This window comes from Leopardus geoffroyi, chromosome D4, assembly GCF_018350155.1.
Source record: "Leopardus geoffroyi isolate Oge1 chromosome D4, O.geoffroyi_Oge1_pat1.0, whole genome shotgun sequence".
NCBI lineage: Eukaryota > Metazoa > Chordata > Mammalia > Carnivora > Felidae > Leopardus > Leopardus geoffroyi.
This window is the reverse complement of record NC_059342.1, coordinates 62,818,874-62,841,596: the sequence shown is the minus strand read 5'-3', so window position 1 is coordinate 62,841,596 and position 22,723 is coordinate 62,818,874. Positions and strand designations below refer to the sequence as shown.

The following is a 22,723-nucleotide window of genomic DNA, read 5'->3' as shown; positions in this document are numbered from 1 at the left end:
GAAATGACATGAACTTTCATTTGAAGTCTCCATCTCAGGGTGCAAGGGTGGCTCAGTTAGTTAAGTGCCCAACTTCAGCTCAGGTCATGAACAGCCAACTCATGTTTCATGAGTTCAAGCCCCACATCAGGCTCTCTGCTGTCAGCACAGAGCCTACTTTGGATCTTCTATCTCCCTCTCTCTGCCCCTCCCCAACTTGCAAGCATGCTCACTCTCTCCCTCGCCCTCTCAAAAATAAACATTAAAAAAAAAAAAAAAAATGAAAAGTCTCTATCTGGCTTCTAAGTTGAATATGGACTGTAGGATACAGGGAGGCTGTTGCAATAATGCCAGAGAGAAGAAACGGTGATCTGAACCAGGAATAGCAGTGGCAATGGGGAGAAGAACTCCGATTCTGGACATATTCTGAAACAGAGGTAAAAGGATTTCTCAACTGACTGGGTATGGATTACGAGAGAACTCGAAGATGTATCAGAGGTGTTTTCTCTGAGCAAAGGAAAACATGGAGTTGGCATCAACTAAGATGAAGAAGGCAGCAGATGGAACAGGTTTAGAGGAGGGAAGGCAGATCAGGAGATAGGCTTAGATCCTATTGAAATGGAGGAGTCAAGACATCCACAGGAAAATATCAAGGAGGGAGAGGGATCTATGACTCTCAAGTTGAGGAGAGGGGTCTGGGATTTATGCAAAGAAGGAGTCATCAGCATATGTCATGGAAAGCTCTAAGGCTGGGTGGCATCACTAAGGAAGAGGACCAGGACTGGACCCTTGGACATTCCAACAATGAGAGGTCAGGAGCAAAAGGTGAACCAGCCAAGAAGATGTAAAGGAATGGCCAGTGAGGCAGCAGAAAAGAGAGAGAGAATGCAATCCCTAAAGCCAAGTGTATTATTATGCATATTGCACAGGAGTCAAATGCTACTGACTGTTCAAAAGTAATTTAAGACTAAGAATTGATCACTGAATTTAGCAACAAGAACAGCCTCAGGGAAGTGTTGGAGCAAAAGCTCATTGGGGTGGGTTCATGAGATACAGGAAGTGAGAAGCTGGAGAGAGAGCACAGACAACTCTTTTGCGTTCTTCTACAAAGGAAATAAATGGGACAGCAGCTGATGAGAGAGTGAGAATTTTTTTCAAAGACAGAAGAAATGAAAATATATTTAAATTATATATATATATATATATATATATATATATATATATAAACATATCTATACAAGAACATATGAAACACAGAAAAGCAGGGAGAATTTCTGGTTGGTGCGGGTGAAAAATCTGTGAGAGTCCTCCTCATAATGCTTCAATGTTCTCAGTGAACTCAGAAACAAGATGATCAGCTAAGGAGGAGAAGGAGGTACGGACAATCTGAAGAGAAGGGTGACAACAGAAAGCCAGCATCTGGGACAAGAGGAGGATGAATGGACTGAAGCTCAGAAAGACAACCTGGCAGCTCGTAGGGCCCATTTTGAGTACAAACATCGGTGAGATGCATTAGCCTGGTGGTGTGCTTTTCATCAACAGTCATGTTCAGCTGGATGGGTATACAGAATAGCTGTATAGGTACACATTAGGCAGGAAGGAATGAACCAGGATTATAGTTTTGTCAAGTGAGTATGATGAAACAAGAGAGGGACGACCATGACTGACCATGAATTTAAGCTGGATAAGGAGGGGATGAAGACATTCAAGGGGCTAGGGACACGGAAAAAAGGTGAAAGGATGGACAAACTGGAGGCCTAGAGGGACAGAAGCAGGGCTGGGTAGGAACTACAAGGGATATGCTAGAGTAGAACGATTCCCAAACGTATGCCTCCAACCTGCATCTGTCTCCTGAGTTCTCAAACAAACATACATCCATCAGCCTGCTAGACTTCCATAGGTGGATCCCCCACAGGCACCTGAGACCAAGCATATTACACTGAATACATCATTTCCACCCAAACCTCCTCCGTCTTCCCGTTCCCTGTCCCCACTCACTTCTGCCTTACCCAGAAACCCAGGAGACTCTCTTGACTCTTCCTTCCCACCACCCTCCACCAACTCCCACATTCCATCTTCAAACAACTGGTCACCAAAACCTAGGGGTTGAACTACCTTATCTTCTCTCTGCAATTCATCTGCTGATCTCAGTGTCACTACAACTCCTTTACTTAGTTCAGGCTCTAATTTCTTACTAACGCACAGTCTCCTAACATTCAGTCTCCTGATCCATTTTCCACAAAACCAGCGGCTTTCAGATCTGATCATAACTTTCTTAACTTAAATCCTTCAGTGGCTTCTCAAGCATCCTTTAAAATAAAGGGCAAGTTCCTGGAGTGACACAAATGTTCCTGTAAGACCTGCCCCTCTTCCCACAATGTTCCTCATCCTCATCAAGGTGAAGTGCCTTGTCTGAAGTCCCAAATCATCTTGAGTATATCTATCTCTGTGTGGCAGCATTTTTCATATTATATTTTAATTGTTTATTATTATTGTCTTCAACCAGACATTAGGTTTTTTGGAACCTATAGACGGTAGGTTTTTTGGAAGGCAAGATGCCTGGATCCCTGTCATACCTGAATTTGAGACGCCAGGGGCAGGCAGAATTTGGTACAAAGTAAGTAATAAACAAACAAACAAATTAACGGTGGGATAATACTAAAAGATTAGGACAGTGGCTAGCGATTGTTCATCCCTGCCTGCTTACTGTTACCCAAACATATCCACCTATTAGTTGAAGTGCATGTGATATTATGGCCTGATTCTTATAGACTTTGTAAATGCTTAGACAAAAGAAAAAGATCTGCTGCTTTTTAGGATTATACATATGCAGAAAAGAGATTCTCTGGCATTTAAGAAACAACTCTGGTCTGGAGAAGAAGGTGGAGTTGATCATCATCACATGGCATTCAAAAGATAGTTAACTGGGGCACCTGGGTGGCTCAGTTGGTTAAGCGTCCGACTCTTGGTTTTGGCTCAGGTCATGATCTCACAGTTCATGAGTTTGAGCCCCACATGGGGCTCTGCGTTGACAGTGCAGGGCCTGCTTGGGATTCTCTCCTTCTCTCTCTGCCCGCCCCTCCTCCTCTCTCTCTCCCTCTCTCTCTCTCAAAATAAATGAATAAACATTTTTTTAAAGTTACCTAAGTAGCTACTGGAATAGGCCCCCTGCGAGGCAATGGGAAGACAGGTTTAGCAAAACAGTCTCAAACCTAAAGGCAATTATAATCTAATAATGTCGACTCCTATTGATTAAATACATACTAAGTACCAGGTATTGTGCAAAGCACTTTGCATATATTATCTCATTTAATTTTAGCAACAATTTAAATTTAAATTTAGTAACAGTTTTAGGAGATAGGTACCATTATTATTTTAATTTTTGAAATGAGAAAATGAGGCTTAGAAATTTAAGTAACTTCAGAAGAGCACAGTCAGTAACTGGCCAGTCTGGCATACCTGCTTCCAAAGCCTTTAACCACTATACCACTGAATCCTCTCACTGTCAATTACTCACAGTAAATACTGCAAAGTGACCTGGTATCACTTGATTATCAGGACACCATCCTCTCTCATCCCTCACTTTTAGATATCTTGAAAGATGCCCTATCCTAAGAACAACATAATCTGAATTTCTATCAAGATTATGTATGCCACTTGGGACAAATAGAAGGAATCCATTGAATGATTTTGTTTTAAAACTGGCTTGTTGGGGCGCCTGGGTGGCTCAGTTGGTTGGGCATCCGACTTCAGCTCAGGTCATGATCTCACAGCTTGTGGGTTTGAGCCCCGCGTCAGGCTCTGTGCTGACAGCTCAGAGCCTGGAGCCTGCTACGGATTCTGTGTCTCCCTCTCTCTGTGCCCCTCCCCCACCCTCTCTCAAAAATAAAGATAAAAAAAATTTTAAACTGGCTTGTTCCCCTTTGCACAGCTGTATTTTTTTAACATTTAGGAAAGAGGGGTGGGAAAGGAGCAATAGTACTTTCAAACAGGAAAAAGCCAAAAGCTTAACAAAGAATTATTTAATCATTAACAGTTTATAGTGTTTTGTTCTGTTTTTAAAGCAGGAGGAGAAGAGGAAAAAGAGAGCCTGGAGAAGGGAGCTAAGGGTAGAGGGACCAGGATACCTGCTTTCAAACAGCTTTTACTTTCTGGAGAGAAAGATTCACTGGCCTACTAGGCTGACAGAACAAAGGAAAAGTGTAGTATTTCTCCATCTTTTGATGTTTTGACTAAGAAAGGAAAAAAAGGACTCTGGCCAAACTGCAAGAGGCAGGAACGTGCAGAATGACAGCAATCTCCCCTTGTCTAAGGAAATACTGTACCCTGGCTAACCAGACCAGTCTGAGATAGAGGACGAGCTCCCAGCACCAGCAAGAAGTGTTACTGGTAAACAGACACAGAACAGCAAAATGCATCACGATCATTAGGCTGAGTGTCAGGAAATCCGAGATCTAGTTTTGCTGCTGCTGACCTTGAACAAGTTTCATAACCTTTCCTGCTTCAGACAGTAGAAGATTTACACCTTTCCCATTTCTACTTCTCTCTTCACACCTGGTTCTACATCCCCATTCCCTTATTTTTAGAAATCTATTTCAGTATATGTTTTGAGTTACGAATTCTCTGTTCTTAACACATTCTTTAGTCCCTAAATCACCTTGTGACAGATTGCCTGAAAACCAAAATAGTGCTGAAATATGGCATATTTATTTCTTATATAAAAAATGGACATCATATTAAAAATGTTAAGCCCATAATCTTAAAATCCTAATATGACATCTGTTTTTGGTTTTGCATATTATATATGTCAGCTTTTTCCAAATGATACTGCTAATTTATTTTTGACTCAACTGCAAATAAATAATACTTTTTGGTAATATTTAATCTATATTTCACTATAGCCTTCTATAGAGCAGTGACTGCAGGAAAAAGTTCCTCACCTCTGATCTGGAGATGCTGACTTACCTACAAGAAGCCTTCTGAGTGGAATAGATGAATTCACATTTCCCATGGATGCAGTAACCATTGAGGTTTTCAGGGCAAGGCATGTGGTTTCCAATATAAACATCTTCTCTTTGATCACTAGCATCTTAAAAGAACATAAACCAGGACAATAAACAGTGAAAAGCAATTGAAAAATATGGACTTTTCAAAGATTCTAACAACAAATAAATTGGCTGGTAATCTGGAAAAGAAAATTATCAGATAAGGGGCTGGATAAGAACCAAGGTCTCATTATGACATAAACACAATAAGTAGACTGTTTAGATTCAAAGCATTTAAAAATATTTGCAAAACATGACCACTATGAGTTACTGTTGTTTACAAACAATCTGCCCCCAAAACATAAACATCTTGGTTAAAGAAATAAATGCTAGCTCGATAAGAAAGCTCATCTCTATGAACCAGAGATGGTGTACTACAGCTCTGGGTTTTGAAAAACTGACTTAGTCTAGTCATTAACCTGGGGACTATGAAATTGAAGTAAAAAAACCTGGAATGGCAGAGAGCAAGGTATGGCACTTTGAAATTTTAGGGTGAAATATTTTGGGAATGAAAACTATTATGCATGTTGATTTTTTCTTCCAAATGAAATTTCTTCCAAATGCTGATTTTTTATCTGGCTGTTCTTAGTATATGTTATTGTATAAAAAATTCAATAACATAGAGAACAAATAAAAAAAATTTTTTAATCACCCGAAACCCCTCTATCCAAACAGAACCATTGAAAACATGTTGATGAACATCTGTTCAATTAGGTATATTGATTTGAACTGACCTGAGCTGAAGTGAAGAAAATGAGAGTATGGTGAGTAATTTCAATGTCATAAATAGGAAGAGAATCAGGAAAGAAGGACAGAAAGGAGCAGGAGGGAGGGAGGCATAAGGACTTGGTCTTCAAAATAAATCATTTCATCCATTCATTCTCTCTATCCCTCTCTATTTCTCCCTATCCCCTCTGTTTCTCTCTTGCCTCTCTCATGTACTTACATAAGCATATACCTAATACCCACACATTCTGCAATGGACTTTTAAACTTTTTTTCCTGGCGTATACATGAATATATTCATCCTTAGTCTATGGACTCAAGAGTTCCTACACAGGCCTGTGCTTATGTAGGAAAAATTCCCAGGCTTCCTGTCAGTTTCTCACATTTCTAGCTTACAAATTCTGTGATCAGCTGTGTGACCTTGAGAGTACCACCCTCTCTAAGACTGAGATTTCATAACTGTAAAGTCAGGATCTTAACAGGATCTATACTTCATGTAGTTCTGAGAGGATTATGTGAGATAATTGATGTATGCACAAGACCACTAGAACAACCAGCTCTCAATCTATATACCACACCATGTTACAGCAAAGGCTATCTCCCCCAAATACAAATAAAGGTATTGCTATAATGTGGAAATTATTAATGGAACCAAATTAAGAAGGAATAAAATAGAAGACTGTGTGTATAAATATGTATGTGTAGGAAAGGGGAAGAGCAAGGGAGAAAAAGGAATGGAGGTACTAAGTAGGAAAAGAAACCTGAGTACTAAAAATGCAGATTTTCTGGAGACTGAAGTTCACATACAAAAGGAAAAATGCGTAATGATTATTAGGCTCAATAATAGGATACCAAAAAGCAGAGAGATCATGTCATCCCTCACAAGATGAAACTGATGCTATTTTACCTCAAAATTTATGTATTTACATTGTACTAACTTATGCCTGTAAAGAAAACTGAACCAGAAATCAAGAAATCCAACATGGAAATTCTCAAGGTATCTCTGCTGTTTTGCTCTGTTTAAGTATTTATTTATTTTGAGAGAGAGCGCGCGCATGAGCAGTGGAGGGGCAGAGAGAAAGACAGAGGGAGAGAATCCCAAGCAGGCTCCATACCGACAGCTCAGAGCCCGATGTAGAGCTTGAACTTATGAACCGTGAGATCATGACCTGAGCCAAAACCAAGAGTCAGATACTTAACCAACTGAGTTACCCAGGCGCCCCTCTCCTATTTTGTGACCTTGGTCAAATCACACTGTCTCTCTAAAGCAGCTGAATAAGATCAGCATTGTCCAACATAATATGAGATGTGTAATTTTTAGTTTTCTAGTAGCCATATTTTTTAAGTAAAAAGAAATAGGAAAATTAATTTTAATCCTATATTTATTTAATCTATCAAATAAGTATCACTTCAACATATAATCAGTATTACAAAATTGTGATTTTTTTTTTTTTTTACACACATTTTCTTAAACGCGTCTTTAAAATCTGGTGACCACTTAACACTCACTCACAGCACATCTCAATTCTGACTAATCTTGTTTCAAGTACTCAATAACCACATACTGCTAGTACCCACCATATAAGATAGCACAGTATAGATGACTATTCATTTATCATTTATTGATCATCTTTCATATGCCAGGTACTCTGTAGGTGCCGGGGACAGAAAAATATCCTGTCCTCAAAGGGCTTATATGGTCTCCTCCAGCTCCCAAACTATAATATACCATGACAGAAGAAATACCTTGGGGCTGCTATAATCCTAAGCACCCACTTCTCCACTACAATACTCATGATATTGTCTTACAACCATTTGGGTTTTTTAACTCAGTCTCTACTATGAGACTGTGAGCTCCTTAAGAATCTAGACATTTGTGGGGCGCCTGGGTGGCACAGTCGGTTAAGCGTCCGACTTCAGCCAGGTCACGATCTCGCGGTCCGTGAGTTCGAGCCCCGCATCAGGCTCTGGGCTGATGGCTCAGAGCCTGGAGCCTGCTTCCGATTCTGTGTCTCCCTCTCTCTCTGCCCCTCCCCCTTTCATGCTCTGTCTCTCTCTGTCCCAAAAAAATAAATAAAAAACGTTGAAAAAAAAATTAAAAAAAAAAAAAAAAAAAAAGAATCTAGACATTTGTATCATTTATTTCTGTATAACTCCTAACACTTAGAATATAGTACTTTTCTTGCTATGGTTTCAAATTAAAAGTGCTATTCCACATTTGCAATCAAACCATAAGTGACTTGAGCAATACAACTGTCTCCCGTAGCACTCATCACCCTGCAACTTCTCAGAACATGATACTGTCATGGTGTGTTACACCATGAAGTATATAATAATGGGACTACAGAGACTAAGGTTATGTACCAACCTATAATAATAAGATCTTGTAATGTGTATCATAATGGTACTCTATAGGTCTACAGAGGCTGTGGTAATGTACTAATCTACCATAAGAAAAGTCCTATCAACAGCAGGAAATCTCAAGAATAATGCAGAACTGAATGCTATCAGAGAATTCAGCTACATCACAGCAATAAGAAAAAGTTAACTAAATCAAGAACAGGGTTTTGAGAAATTAGTAAACAAAGCATAGCACCAGTGGCATTTACTGAATGAATTAATGAAAGAATGTGGTATCAGGCTGTAGACAAGGCAAAGCCATCTAAAAACACAGACATGTCCAGTAAGACTTTGAAATCTGTGGCTGTCACAGAGCCCAAATTTTGCATTCTGCTCAGTGCTAGCTCTATTCATTCCATTATACATAAACACACTATTTCTGTGCATAGCTAAGCTACAGAAGATATAAAGAAAAAGTATACATGGTCCCTGCCCTTGAGAAGCTTATAATCAACTTAGGGAATTAAGGTATACACATGAAAAGCTGAATAACACAAGAGAAGGGTTTCCACATGACAGTTTACAATTAAATGCCAAAAAAAAAAAAAAAAAAAAAGTTGTACAATACTGGGTGCTAAGGGAAGTTCAAGCTTTTTTTTTTTTTTTTTTTTTTTTAATGTTTATTTATTCTTGAGAAATAGAGATAAAGCACGAGCAGGGGAGGGGCAGAGAGAGAGGGAGACACAGAATCCGAAGCAGGCTCCAGGCTCTGAGCTGTCAGCACAGAGCCTGAGGCGAGGCTTAAACGCAGGAACCACAAGATCATTACACACTTCGACCAAGTGCCCAAGGAAGTTCAAGTTTAAAGGAGAACTCATTGTAGGTGATATTACTCAGGAAGTATTCATGGAAAGGACAGGACTCAAGTTAGGTCTCAAAGCATATCCAGATTTATTTAGAGGAAGAGTGGAAACCAAAAGGAAGGTATAATGCACACAGCATTCTTAAGAACGAGAAGTAGATGAGCCTTAGCAAGAGTTGTATATTCAAACCGGGGAAGGGTTTAAGTCAAAATTGGAAAAAGAAGCTGAAATCAGATTATGGAAAAATATGAACCCCCCAGGTGAGAAATGCTTTCTTAATCATATGGACAAGGAAGACCCTGACAGTCTTCTAGCTAAAGAACAGCCCAGTGAAAGCCATGTTTTGCATAATTAAGAGTGATTGCCTAGAGCTGGTGGTTAGGGAGAATGGGGAGTGAATGCTAATGCATGTGAAGTTTCTTTTTCGGCTAAAATGGCCTAAAATTTGATTTTGATATGATAGTTGTACAATCCTAAATATATTTTTTAAAAAATTGAACTGAAGGTGCCTCGCTGGCTCGGTCAGTAGAACATACAACTCTTGATCTCGGGGTTTGAGTTCAAGCCCCATGTTGGGTATAGAGATTACTTTAAAAATGTTTTTTGGTTTTTTATTTTAAAACATTGAATTGCATACTTTAAAGAGGTGAACTTAGTGGTATGTAAATTGTACGTCAAAAAGTTGTTAAAATTTTCAATTGGATAACAGCATGCAAGATAAAGGGGCAGGGGAACTAGGAAGACCAGGTGACCAATTAGGAATTCACTACATAATCCAAACCTGTGGCAATGAAAAACTAAGCTAGGGCTTAGCAGTAGGAATAAATATTAGAGATACAGAAAAAAATACATACAGCTTGAAGTTGCTGTGGAATGAGCTCTCAGAAACTCAGAGCTGAAAGGGTCTTTGGGGCCTGTCTGGTCTGATGAAGGAATCTCTTTATAAAGTTACAACCCCAAGGTCCTGTTTCTACTTGACCACTTCCAGAAGTTTAAAAAAAAAAAAAAAAAATCAACCCAGTTAATTCCAGTATTATCAAATGTTCCTTATGTCGAACGAAATCTCTTTCTTTAACTATTGATTTCTCCATGTCTGTTTACCCCATAGCCCACTGTCCAACAATTTTTTTTCTTAAGGTCAAACTTCCCCAGTCCCACCCTTTAGATAACTTGTAACAACCATCTTCACAAGTAGTGCCCAGCACTAACCCATTAAATGTACCTTAAGCATTTAGTAGAACAGAACTGTCTTTATTAAAGATGCTTTCAATACAGAATTATGCTCCAAAGAAAATATGCATGAATTCAAAGAAACTATGATCAATAAACACATGAAAAATGTTCAACATCACTAATCATTAGGGCAATGCAAATCAAAACTACAAGACAGCATCCCACACCCATTAGGATGACTACTATCCAAGAAAGAACAAAAAGAAAATAGTTAAGTGTTGGCATGCATGTGGAGAAATTAGAACCCTGTGCACTGCTGATGAGAATGTATGATATAGCCACTGTGGAAAACAGTACGGTGATTTCTCAAAAAATTAAACACATAATTACTATTTGATCTAGCAATTCCACTTCTTTTTTTTTTTAATTTTTTTTTAATGTTTATTTATTATTGAGAGACAGAGACAGACAGAGCATGGGAGAGGCAGAGAGACGGGGAGACACAGAATCCGAAGCAGGCTCCAGGCTCCGAGCTGTAAGCACAGAGCCCCACGCGGGGCTTGAACTCACAAACTGCAAGATCATGACCTGCGCCGAAGTCAGACGCCCAAACAACTGAGCCACCCAGGTGCCCCTAGCAATTCCACTTCTGGGGATATATTCAGAAGAACTGAAAGCAGGGTCTCAAAGAGATAGCTATAAACCCATATTCAAAGCAACATTCATAATAGCTCAAATGTGGAAGCAATACAAGTGTCCATCATTGAATGAATGGATAAACAAAACACGGTACGTATATACAATGGAACACTATTCAGCCTCAAAAAGGAAGGAAATTCTGACTCATGCTACAACACAGATTAACCTTGAGGACATTATGTGCACCGAAATAAGCCAGTCATAAAAAGACAAACACTGTAGATTTCCATTTGTATGAGGCACTTAGAGTGGACAAAATTATAGAAACAAAAAGAATGATAGTTGCCAGGGCTAAGGGAAGAAGTGGGAAGTTATTGTTTATTGGGTATAGTTCCAGTTTTACAAGCTGCAAGACTTCTAGAAATGGACAGTAGTGGTGATTGCACAACTTCATGAATATATTTAATACCACTGAACTGTGCATTTAAGAATGATTAAAATGGTAAATTTTGTTATATGCATTTCACCATAATTAAAAAATTAGGGAAAAAATGACTCTAAATGTGAACCTAATGACAGGAGGTTCAGTAGAATGAACATAGTAAATGAAGTTCAAATTTAGACCTCTAGGTATCCAAAAGTATTTACTGAGCACCTATTATGTTCCAGGCTCTACATATGAATATATGAAACTGGAGCTTAAGATTAAGCTCTAAGGGCACCTGGGTGGCTCAGTCAGTTAAGCGTCCAACTCTTGATCTCAGTTCGGGTCATGACCTCACAGTTCGTGAGACCAAGTGCTACATCGGGCTCTGCATTGACAGCACGGAGCCTGCTTGGGATTCTCTTTCTCCCTCTCTCTCTGCCCCTCTCCCTCTTGCACACTCTCTCTCCCTCTTTCTTTCTCAAATTAAATAAACTTAAAAAAAAAAGATTAAGCTCTTAATTAAAGCTAGAGAACAAATGTTCACCAAGGTGATGGCTGAAAGTATATTAAAGTTCTGAAGCAAATTAAGAAAGAAAGCAAAGCAGCAGTAGAGAACTCTGGAATAGTTGTGATACAAAAAAAAAGAGCACCAGGGCTTAGGGTCAGAAAGCCTAAATTCCAGTCTTTGCTCTGCTATTCTACATGAGCCACCAATTCACTGTTTCAGCTTCTTTGTCCACAAAATGAGGATAACCTGGTTGTGATAAGGATCAAATAATAACACAAATATGTGAAAGCACCCGACACACAGAAGGGCACACAAGAATAATTGTTGAATGAATGAATATCACACTGATGTCACTCATGAACCACATTAAACATGATGCAGATAGGTAGACTCACCAATGGTGAGACCTTTGACCGCAGTCAAGTACCAACAATGAAAACAGAAAACACAAGTATTAACAATCACCCTAATAACCTCCATAAGGAATTTAGTGATACAGCATTTAATAATCAGAGTAATCCTAGGCTGTAGATAGTAGTATCCCCACTATATAGATAATATCATTAAGGATCAGAGAAAGGAGGCCACACAGCCTTTAAGTGTAGACCAAGTCTGATTCCACAGAGCAAGCTCTTAACCATCACACTATTATTTCACCAGCCACTCTGGGAGATGTGAAGGGAATAGACAAAAGCAGAATGTCCAAGCACCTGCTCTCTGGGCCAAGTAAATTAGATTAACTTCAAAAAGGAAATATAAAAAGGCTTTAAAGATGGAATAAAGCACAGTTTCAGAAACCACAGCAGAGATGCAGCCTCGCACAGCAAGAACTGGGCACAGAATGGTCCTCTCCAAACAATGCCCTCAGGCAAGTGGTGACAGGCTCCACGAACAACAGCTGCAACTGTTAGTCTCTGAACAACGTTGGTGTGTGTGCGATATAAAAAGTATACTTGGTCACTCAGTGGCTCCTTCCACCCACAGAGGCATTCAGAAACAAATCTACCACCAGCGGCAGTGTTTTCAAATACAAAGGGGAGTATGGTTCTAAGCGATGATGTTATAAGAAAATCCAGTACCAGATGGCCTATCTGCAAAGGCATCTTCCACTGACTGGCTGTCCTGGTCCATCAACATACAACCCAAATAAAGCATAAGGAGTTGCTATTAACAACCAAGACACGCACCTGGTAGGTCATCTGCTGAGGCCACAACAACACATCAACACTGCATCAGTAACTCTGGCTCATTTCTACAAATCCCTACACTTAAAAAATGTAATATATTCTTTCTTGTTTCCCCTATACTATCCTGCACCTCATCTTCATTACTAAATATCCCTCCATACATACTTTCCCTACACCAGTCTCCTCATACCCCATCAAAGAATACGTAGGTATAAAAAGCTACCTACTCTCCAACACCTCTAACTCTCACATTTCTAAATCCCATTTTCCATACTAACCCTAACTCTTCCTTTCCTAGCCTTTCCACTCTTCCCAACAAAACACGTTTTGTAATGTGAACAAACTCATCCACTTCCTCAGCCATTCCCTGAGAAAGTATTCCTTTCATCTCCCTGACATACCAAGATCACGTTACTTCCTACATCCCCTTTCCTTCCACCTTCCCCTGCGGTGCTTCCTACCCATCGCCTCCAGATCAGTATTCCACTCTCATCTCCCAGTGACCTTCATCTCTTAGGGGTCTGTGCCATCCACCCAGACAGCCTTCTAAAACTCATCAGGACTCTCTCCCACACTCCACAGCACACACACTCAGACTTCTCTCAAAGATTTTAGCAACTGTCTCAGTCTTACCTTTCAATGAGGGGAATTTATCAAGACTTTAAAAATGGAGCATATCAAAAGAGCTGTATTAAAATATGTAAGTGACAGTCGCTAAGTAATGGAAAAAATAGTACCAATATCTCAGTACCTCTGGTATCATCACTGGTTAGCAGGAAGAGAGAATATTGAGAGAAGGAGGTCAAAGATGGGATGAGGGATGGGGTGAAGTGAAGCTCAGGAACTAAGACAAGCGAGAATGTCTTAGAAATAAAGAAGGTGTTACAGTTAGATTGTAGGCTGTATGAAAATATCTTTGGACAAAAATGGTCACGTTGAAATGTCATATGCCACAAAGGAACTTCCTGGATAGATGGAAATATTAGAGACTGTGGGTATACGTGGGTATATTGGGGTGCATTCATTTTTGAAAACTCATAGCTTAACATTCATGTATCTCACTGTATGTAAATTATACCTCAAAAAAACACCTGTAAAATAAGAATAATGATAATCAAGAGGGTAGAGGTATACAGGCAAAATAAAAATGACAGAATGCTGTAAACTGTTGAAGGTGGGTACTGGGGAAAGGAGGGTTCATTATACTATTCTGTTTACATACATTTGAAATTTTCTATAATCAAGCTTTTAAAATGTCACATACCCATCTCCCATACCTCATGTTCAACCATCATACCCTGTACGGCATAAACATCTACAACAATGCTTCCAACACTACAATCTCAGCATTTACCACAGGTTTTCTAACAGCCCAAGACAAGCACTAATTCAGCCACCGTGCTGGACACTGAAATGTTCCATTTCATGAGCACTACTTTCTAAGAGCTCAACTTTAAAAAAATCTTCCCTACTGAGCACTACCTTCCAATCTGTCCAGCTACCTGCCGATGCTGTGTTCCTGCTTTTCACTTTGTAGCTTCCATCCCTAGAGCCCTATCTACCTAGCGAGTCTTGTGTCCTGGGGACACAAATATTTACTAAGGTCCTCCTATAAATGCCTGTGAGGACAAAAAATAGAAGCAAATGGAAAAATACAAAATAGTACCTTTTGACCTCTACTCCTCCCTACTAGAACATTTCTTAACTCTTTCAACAATTTGATTTCACATTTATAACTCTAGAGAAACTCTTTGGTCCAAGATTACCAATGACTCCCTTGTCTTCAAATTCAATACTCATCCTCTCAAATGTTTATGCAGCTTCTCCCTTTTGGCTTCTGTGCCACTGTAGTTTTCTTGGTTTTCTCTGGATCTGGATAACTGTGCCATCTGATGGAACTTTCTACAACTCTCGGTATGTTCTATGTGTGTGCTGTCCAAAATGATAGCCACTGGCCACATGTGGCTGTTTAAATTTAAATGAATTAAAATGAAATGAAATTAAAGGTTTTGTTTCTCAATCATGCTAGCCCTATTTCAAGTGTGCAATAGTCTACACAATGCAGCTCTATAATCTCTTACTCGTTCTCATGACTTCAGTTATCTATCACCTCTGTCTCAAAGGACTGACTTGCAAATTTATGCTAAACAAGTCACATGGACTTATTTAGTCCCACAAGAAACTCAAACTCCAAAATTAATCACCACCACCATCAACTCCTCCCTTACCTTAAACACCTTGCCTCTCCCAACATCCTTAGTTGTGTAAATAGAATCTATCGTCCAAGTCATCTCAACTCTATCCCTCTGATCTAAGCAGAAGTCTATCCCCTTTGAGTCAACCTAACTGATCTCCCTGCCTCTAGTCCAATATATATAATAATAAGCACAATGTACCTACCACATACCATTCATTCAACTGGTTAACTCTGCACCCTTGTCTTTTTCAAATATATTAGTAATTCTACAAATAAAGTTTAAATGTCTTAGGATGATACAGCATTTAAGACACTACATAGTCTGGCCCCAACCTTTCTAGTCTCTTCTTCCATTTTCTACCTCTTAAGCCCCCTACTCTCCAGCCAAAAAAGGACTCCTTACCACTGTCCAATACATTCTATCATAACGTTTGCATCCACACCTCTGCTCATGCTCTTGCATTCTCCTTAAATATCTTTTTGATCTCTGTTAAAATCCTAACCTTCCTTCAAGGTTCAGCCCTAATTTCACCTCTTCCATTAAGCTTCTCAGATCCTCACTATACTCCACCAAATAGCAATCTTTTCTTTTCTGAATGTCGATTGCACTTTTCAACCACACTACATGTATAACAATAGCCAATTTCTACTTTGTTAGAAGTAGGTTATATTCATTTCTTATTATGAAGAAACTCTTTAAAGAAGGAGGTCATGTGTTAGTTATCTTTCTATCCACCAACAATGTCTCATAAAACAACCAGAATAGAATAGGCACATAATAAATTACATCTACTGATTATGGTAATTTCATTTGAGTTATAGACCAGTTCTTATGTGTAAAGAATTTTCAGTATCTCAAAAGTGGCCTAGGCACTAAATTATCCCTGTAGTTTTATCAAAGGCAGGCAAGTATTTGGGGCATACATAATTCCCCAAATTACCTTAAGTATGAGCCTCTAGCTACTGAAAAATAGCCTTCCTATTCAGGTCATGTACTAACAGTATAAAGAAATAAAACTGAGGCTGATCTATTATGTCTCCTATGGGAATACAGGAGATTTTCTATTTTAAATACAGCACTTGTATCAATATAGCAAACTAGTATTTCAGGAGCTCATGGAATATAAATGATTCAGGTATGATATGATTCTATTGAGGGAATAACAAATTCAGTGATAATAACAGCTATCATTTATTGAGCACTTATGAGTATGTCAGATACTATTCTCAGCACTTGACATATATTATTTAATTTTTATAAAGCTATGAGATAGGTACAATTACTATTCTCATTTTACATATGTTTTGGAAATTAGGCATAAAAGGTAGATCACACATCTAAAAACAATTGTTCATTAGTATAACCTAATAAATGGATAGAAGATGCATGTGTGAAAGAGCACTTAGTGCCAAACTAGGAGTCCCAAGATCTAGACCTATTTCAGTTCACTAGACAGAACCTCATGGAGTCTCAACATTCCCCTTGATCCTTAGCAGCCCTCAGAGTAGTTGAAGAATCAAATTAAATCAAAGAGCACTGGACTTAAGGTCAAGGAATCCAGTCTCTGCAGCTCTGACCTTTACTATATCTAAGACTCTGTACAAACAAATCCTACAGTTTCTTTGAGCTGCATCCATTCTCTGCAAGTACAAAGCACCTACATATGTGCCAAACATTTTGCCAGGAATTAGGAATACAAAAGTGAACATGATAGATACAGTCTTCTGTCCCTACAAAACTCAGAGCCTACAAGGGGATACAGATGAATAAAAGAGACAGCTATAATTAAAGTTGGTTAAGTGATCAAGTAGGAGAGTATAATAGAGAGGCACCTAATCTAGACTTATGGGTCAAGGAGTATTTCCTAAGAAGAAATGACTTCTAAGCTAAGACTGAAAGGATGAATATTAATTAGAGAAAAGTTCCAGGCAGAGGGAACAAGACCTGTACACAGAGGGCAAGCATTAATAGTAGATTCTAGAGAAGTAAAGAGGATTTAAAAAGCAAATATGAGGGAATCTGTGTAATTTGTTACAACTACATGTGAATCTGCAATTATCTCAATAAAAATTTCAATTGCAAAAACACAGCATATGTGAGAGTACTCTGCAAATTGAGAATAAGTGCCTTAGCCATTTCAGTTCATATTATTACTAATAATATATTCTACAACATACTGCTACAGAGAGCAAAGTTGGAAGGGTCATTATAATGGAAATAGAACTACTACAGACAGATACTGACCATATTTCAATAGTTGGCCAAAATTTGGAAAATCGTGATTCAATACCTTTCACATCCGGTCGATACTGTAGTCCATCATCTTTTTTTCCCAACAAACTAGTGTCATCTGTGTCTATAAAAGAAAAGTTTTCAAATTAAGACACATATGATATTTAACTCATAGCATGAAACTTCCAAATATTCCAAATGCTCCAGGTCCTTCCCAACTTCATCCACTTACCCTGCTTACATTTCCCTCCAATCTCTGGACTATTGTGCCATTTCTATCTTAGGCTTCAAGACATCCCAAATATATACACGCTCTGCTCTGCATGATGAACAGCCTAATTTCATCTAGACTTCGGCTCAAATATCCTCTACTGAAAAAGTCTTTCCTGTGCAAACTAAAATAACAGATACCCTGACGTGAAAAGATTAACCCTGTCTCCAAGGGACAATGATCTCAAGTTTTACCTTCTCCTACCACTGTTTCCCTAGAAACATATCAGATTAAGATAAATGTGGAATCTCAGTTACGTTATCAGACAAAATTTATGATAGAAATGACCTCAGACTGGCGAATTGTATTTGGACTGGGAAGACTATAAATGAACCACAAATGCCTGTTGGAAACACAAGCTTCAGCTTCCCAGTACATAGTGAGGGAGGAAAGGGAAGGTATCATTAGGGATGAATGGAAATATTATCAAGAGGACCAAGATAAAAATTAAGGACCAACTACTCCAAAGGATTCTAAATCTGCATGAACTTCAATTATCAAAATTCTCAAGTTTGACCAATTTGAAGTTTGAAATTCTGGTAGTACCATTCAATCATGAGCCAGTTCCTCATAAAAGATATTATTTCTCTAAGCTACTGTTTCAACTTAGGCTCTAAACACCATTCTAGGAAAGAAAAACAAACCCGGGCACCTGGGTGGCTCAGTCGGTTAAGTGTCTGACTTGGGCTCAGGTCATGATCTCACAGTTTGTGAGTTGGAGCTCTGTGTCAGGCTGACAGCTCAGAATCTGGATCCTGCTTTGGATTCTATGTCTCCCTCTCTCTCTCTCTCTTCCCCTCCCTGCCCGCGCTCTGTCTCCCTCTCTCTCTCAAAAAATAAACAAACATTAAAAAAATAAAAATTAAAAAAACAAACAGAAAAACAAACCATAATACTTCTTTAAGATCAAGGGACCTAAGAAGGGCCTCTACCAGCAAATGGTTTGCTCTCCTGCCCATTTAAAAAAAAAATTTTTTTTTTCCAACGTTTATTTATTTTTGGGACAGAGAGAGACAGAGCATGAACGGGGGAGGTGCAGAGAGACAGGGAGACACAGAATCTGAAACAGGCTCCAGGCTCTGAGCCGTCAGCCCAGAGCCCGACGCGGGGCTCGAACTCACAGACTGCGAGATCGTGACCTGGCTGAAGTCGGACGCTTAACCGACTGCGCCACCCAGGCGCCCCCCAAAAAAATTTTTTTTAATGTTTATTTTTGAGAGAGAGAAAGAGAGAGAGAGAGAGAATGGGAGAGGGACAGAGAGAGAGGGAGACACAGAATCTGAAGCAGGCTCCAGGCTCTGAGCTGTGAGTGCAGAGCCTGACGTGGGGCTCGAACCCACGAACCATGAAATCATGACCTGAGCTTAAGTCAGACACTTAACCGACTGAGCCACCCAGGGGCCACTCTCCTGCCCATTTTTGACCCCCAACTGGAAATCCTCTTATGAGCCCCTTGGGCATTCTCTGGTAGCTTAGACCAGAGGTATTGCAATCCCTGGTGCAGTGTTCCACAAATAATTTGTTACCAACATAAAGTACCAAACTTTGCCTTACCACTTTTTTCTCTTAGCTTAGATAAAAAACATATCCCTTTAATAAATCCAAAACAGGTAGGAGGGATGGACTTCCTAAGCAGGACTACTAGGACCACAATCCTAGTCCATGACAATGTGCCTGGCTCTTGTATGTTACTAGGAATGATACATTATCCTCACCCATACGTGTATTACTAGGGAAAGAAGATTGAGAACCTCTGCCTTTAGTGACTGGATATTTCTAGTTGTAATAGAAAACAAAAATAAATTCTTAGCTGGTATCATGGCTTCCAAACTTTCCAAACTATGACATAAAGCAAAAAGAGAAAAAAGAATTTTAAACTGAAGGTGATAATTTTTCCTTATATTCTGTAACTTCACACCAAAATCTCTTAACAGTATATAATATGTAGGGGCAAAAACTGCAGAGAGAATGTGAAAACATAGTATGTGAAATGTGAATGTGAACATAGAATGTGAAAACTTTTCTGCTGTAGAAAAAAGGATGAAGAAATACATGGCAATGCTTATAGTTTTATTATAATTGAAATAAGTTGACTAATTCTTAAACAGCTGTATTTATTACTATAAATTCGAGACAACCTTTAAGAACTATAAATGTATCTATAAGTCCATGTAAGGAATAGCTTAGTAACTATATGAACAACAAAAAAGCATGGTTTGAATTTTAAGAAGATGAAAATAAATAGAAAAAATTCTAAATTAGTAACAGAACAAAGAAATTCTAAAACATAAAGTAATTAAAAAAATAAATAAAGCAAGGATTTCTCATTTTACAAGTATGGAACACTACCAAAATGACAAATAAGAATTCAGACACACAATATAATAAAGACAGGTCTCTGGGTGAGTAGAATAGCTGTTACCTGTGCAATGACCAAGATGCCTTATATCAATTTGTTCTTGCTTTATACAAGATGCTTCTCGAACAAAACAAGGATTGTTGTAGGAACTCCCATCAGAAGCACACACAGGATTAAAACTGTATCCACTGCAATCTATATTACATACACACCTGTTGGAAAAGATATAAATTACCTATATTTTAATACAACAAAATTTCACAATGCTGCATTTCATTTTCTTTTCTGCTTTCTGTTAACAGAAGTCAATATATTATTCTAAGTGATAAAAGTTTAACAACTGTAAAACAAAAGTTTAACAATAACAAGCTAACAATTTCTTTTTTTTAATGTTTTTATTTATTTTTGAGAGAGTAAGAGACAGAGCATGAGTGGGGGAGAGGCAGAGACAGACAGACAGACAGACAGACACAGAATCTGAGGCAGGCTCCAGGTTCTGAGATGCCAGCACAGAGCCTGACACGGGGTTTAAACTGGTAAACCGTGAGATCATGACCTGGGCCAAAGTCAGACACTTAACCGACTGAGGCACCCAGGTACCCCTAACAATTTCTTTCAAGTGAGAGTTTAGGGATAATTTCATCTAGATATTGTTAATCCGGTGGTTTCCCTGAAATTTTCATATCTAGATATAATAATCAAAAGATGTCAAATGTCAACATTAATTAAAAAGCAACATGGTGTAGTGGAAAGAACACAGAATTATGAATCAAAAGTCATGAATCTAAATCCTAGCCCAACTAATTACCAAATTTTTGTCCAGATTCTTCCCCTAAGTTTTAGTTTACTTACCTGCAAAATAGAGGTTATAATAATATACCTATCTCGCCAAATAACTGGAAAGATTAAAAAACATAATTGATATAAAACATGTAATTTGAAAGCCCTCAAAAGTGTTACTAGCTGCATATCTACCTATACCACTGAGTGTCCACTCAATACTAAGACTGCATAAGGAAGTCTAAGACATGGCCACTCCTCTCAAGAACAATAAAATTTAACTGGGAATATAAAAGTAAAAAAAAAACAGAGGTTTCTCCTTCTAGCATCGCTGTAGTCTTAGAAGCTAAACTAATATTCCTGATGAAAACAACAAAAAAATAGGAAAGGTATTTTAAAATATTCTCTCAAATGCATTCATAAGTTGACAAGAAATCAGGGAATATTCTGACAAAAGTTAAATGAAGACAGGAAGAGAGAAAGGTCAATTGAGTTTGCTAGAGCTGATTTTCACCTTGAAAGTGGTTGCCAAATTGTGTAAACTCAATTATCAACTTTTGTGGCTTTGCAGGCCTCTGGGAACAAAAGACAAAGAATACTGACCTACATAAATGGGGAGCCTGAAGACCCCAGATAAGTGGGTATGTCAAAAAGTAACAACTCTCAGCATGAGGGTAAACTAGAAATGAGTTGTCATGTTCCACAGGGACTATTTAAAGGGGGGGAAATGCTGTCCTGAGCCATGGCATTGAAGAGAGGGAAGAAAAACATCTCCCCTGAGAATTAAAAACCATAAGCCAGCCCTCACATGGGTAATTACATCTTAAAATACTACTTGGGTGTTCTGAAAAACCTCAAACCCAGAGTTTATTTTAAGAGCCAAGGACTAGAAGGGGCCCTAGGCAACTGACAGAAGCAAATGCAATCTTCTCTGGAGAAACCCAACTTTATTATCCTCAGCCTCACACATTTTCCAAGATACAGTTGTGAGAAAAATAAGCAGATCACACACACTCACTCATATATCTACAAGAAATAGGGAAATAAAACACCATGAGTGGAACAAGCTGATCTGAAAATGAACCAAGCAGGGCATCTTGCTGGCTCAACCAGTAGAACATGAGACTCTTGATCCTGGCATCCTAAATTTGAGCCCCACAACAGGGTAGAGCTCACTTAAAAAAAAAAAAAAAGGAGGAGAGGGGTGCCTGGGTGGCTCAGTTAGTCAAGCTCTGACTTCGGCTCAGGTCATGATCTCACAGTTTGTGGGTGTGAGCCCTGTGTTGGGCTCTGTGCTCACAGCTTGGAGCCTGGAGCCGGCTTCAGATTCTGTGTCTCCCTCTCTCTGCCCCTGCCCCGCTCACACTATTTCTTTTTCAAAAATAAATAAACATTTAAAAAAAAAAATGAGGGGAGCGGAGAGGAAGAGGGAAAGGAGAAGAAATGAACCAAATTGCATTTTTAATAGATAAAAAATGTATGATTAGAAATCAAAAACTATTTAGATTTGACAGCAGATTAGATAAACTAAACGTGAGTTAGGGAAGCAGAAGACAGGTTAAAGGAAATTACCCAGACCACAGCAAAGAGAGATGGAACATGAAAAAAAGATTAAGAGACACGGAAGACTGGGGCGCATGGGTGGCTCAGTCAGTTAAGCGTCTGACCTCAGTTCGTGTCACAATCTCACAGTTTCATGAGTTTGAGCCCCGTATCAGGCTCTCCGTTGACAGTGCAGATACTGCTTCAGATCCTCTCTCTCCCTCTCTGCCTCTCCCACACTCATTCACCCTCTCTTAAAAATAAAAAACATGTTTAAAAATGGTAAAAGGCCTTCAAGAAAAAATAGAGAGAGAGATATGGAAGACAAGAGCAACAGAATCTAGAAAAAATCTGACTGGACCTCAAAAAGGAGTAAAAGGAATGAGGCAAGGGCAATATTCTCAGCAATTTCTTGTCAAACTTTCTAAAACTAAAAAAGATACTCATCTAAATGC

At 38.8% G+C, this 22,723-nt stretch overlaps 1 protein-coding gene across 2 annotated transcripts in view; it reads right to left on the bottom strand.

Annotated features, from left to right (window-relative positions):
• The window catches only part of TMEFF1 (transmembrane protein with EGF like and two follistatin like domains 1), an 81,475-nt gene that overhangs the window by 8,832 nt on the left and 49,920 nt on the right, over positions 1–22,723 (bottom strand). For both annotated transcript variants that reach the window (XM_045470349.1, XM_045470350.1), the window contains exons 6-8: positions 20,010–20,158; positions 17,375–17,440; positions 4,945–5,068 (exon numbers count right to left, since the gene is read on the bottom strand). In XM_045470349.1, the coding sequence (XP_045326305.1) occupies positions 4,945–5,068; positions 17,375–17,440; positions 20,010–20,158 (339 nt within the window). The remainder of the gene's footprint in view (positions 1–4,944; positions 5,069–17,374; positions 17,441–20,009; positions 20,159–22,723) is intronic.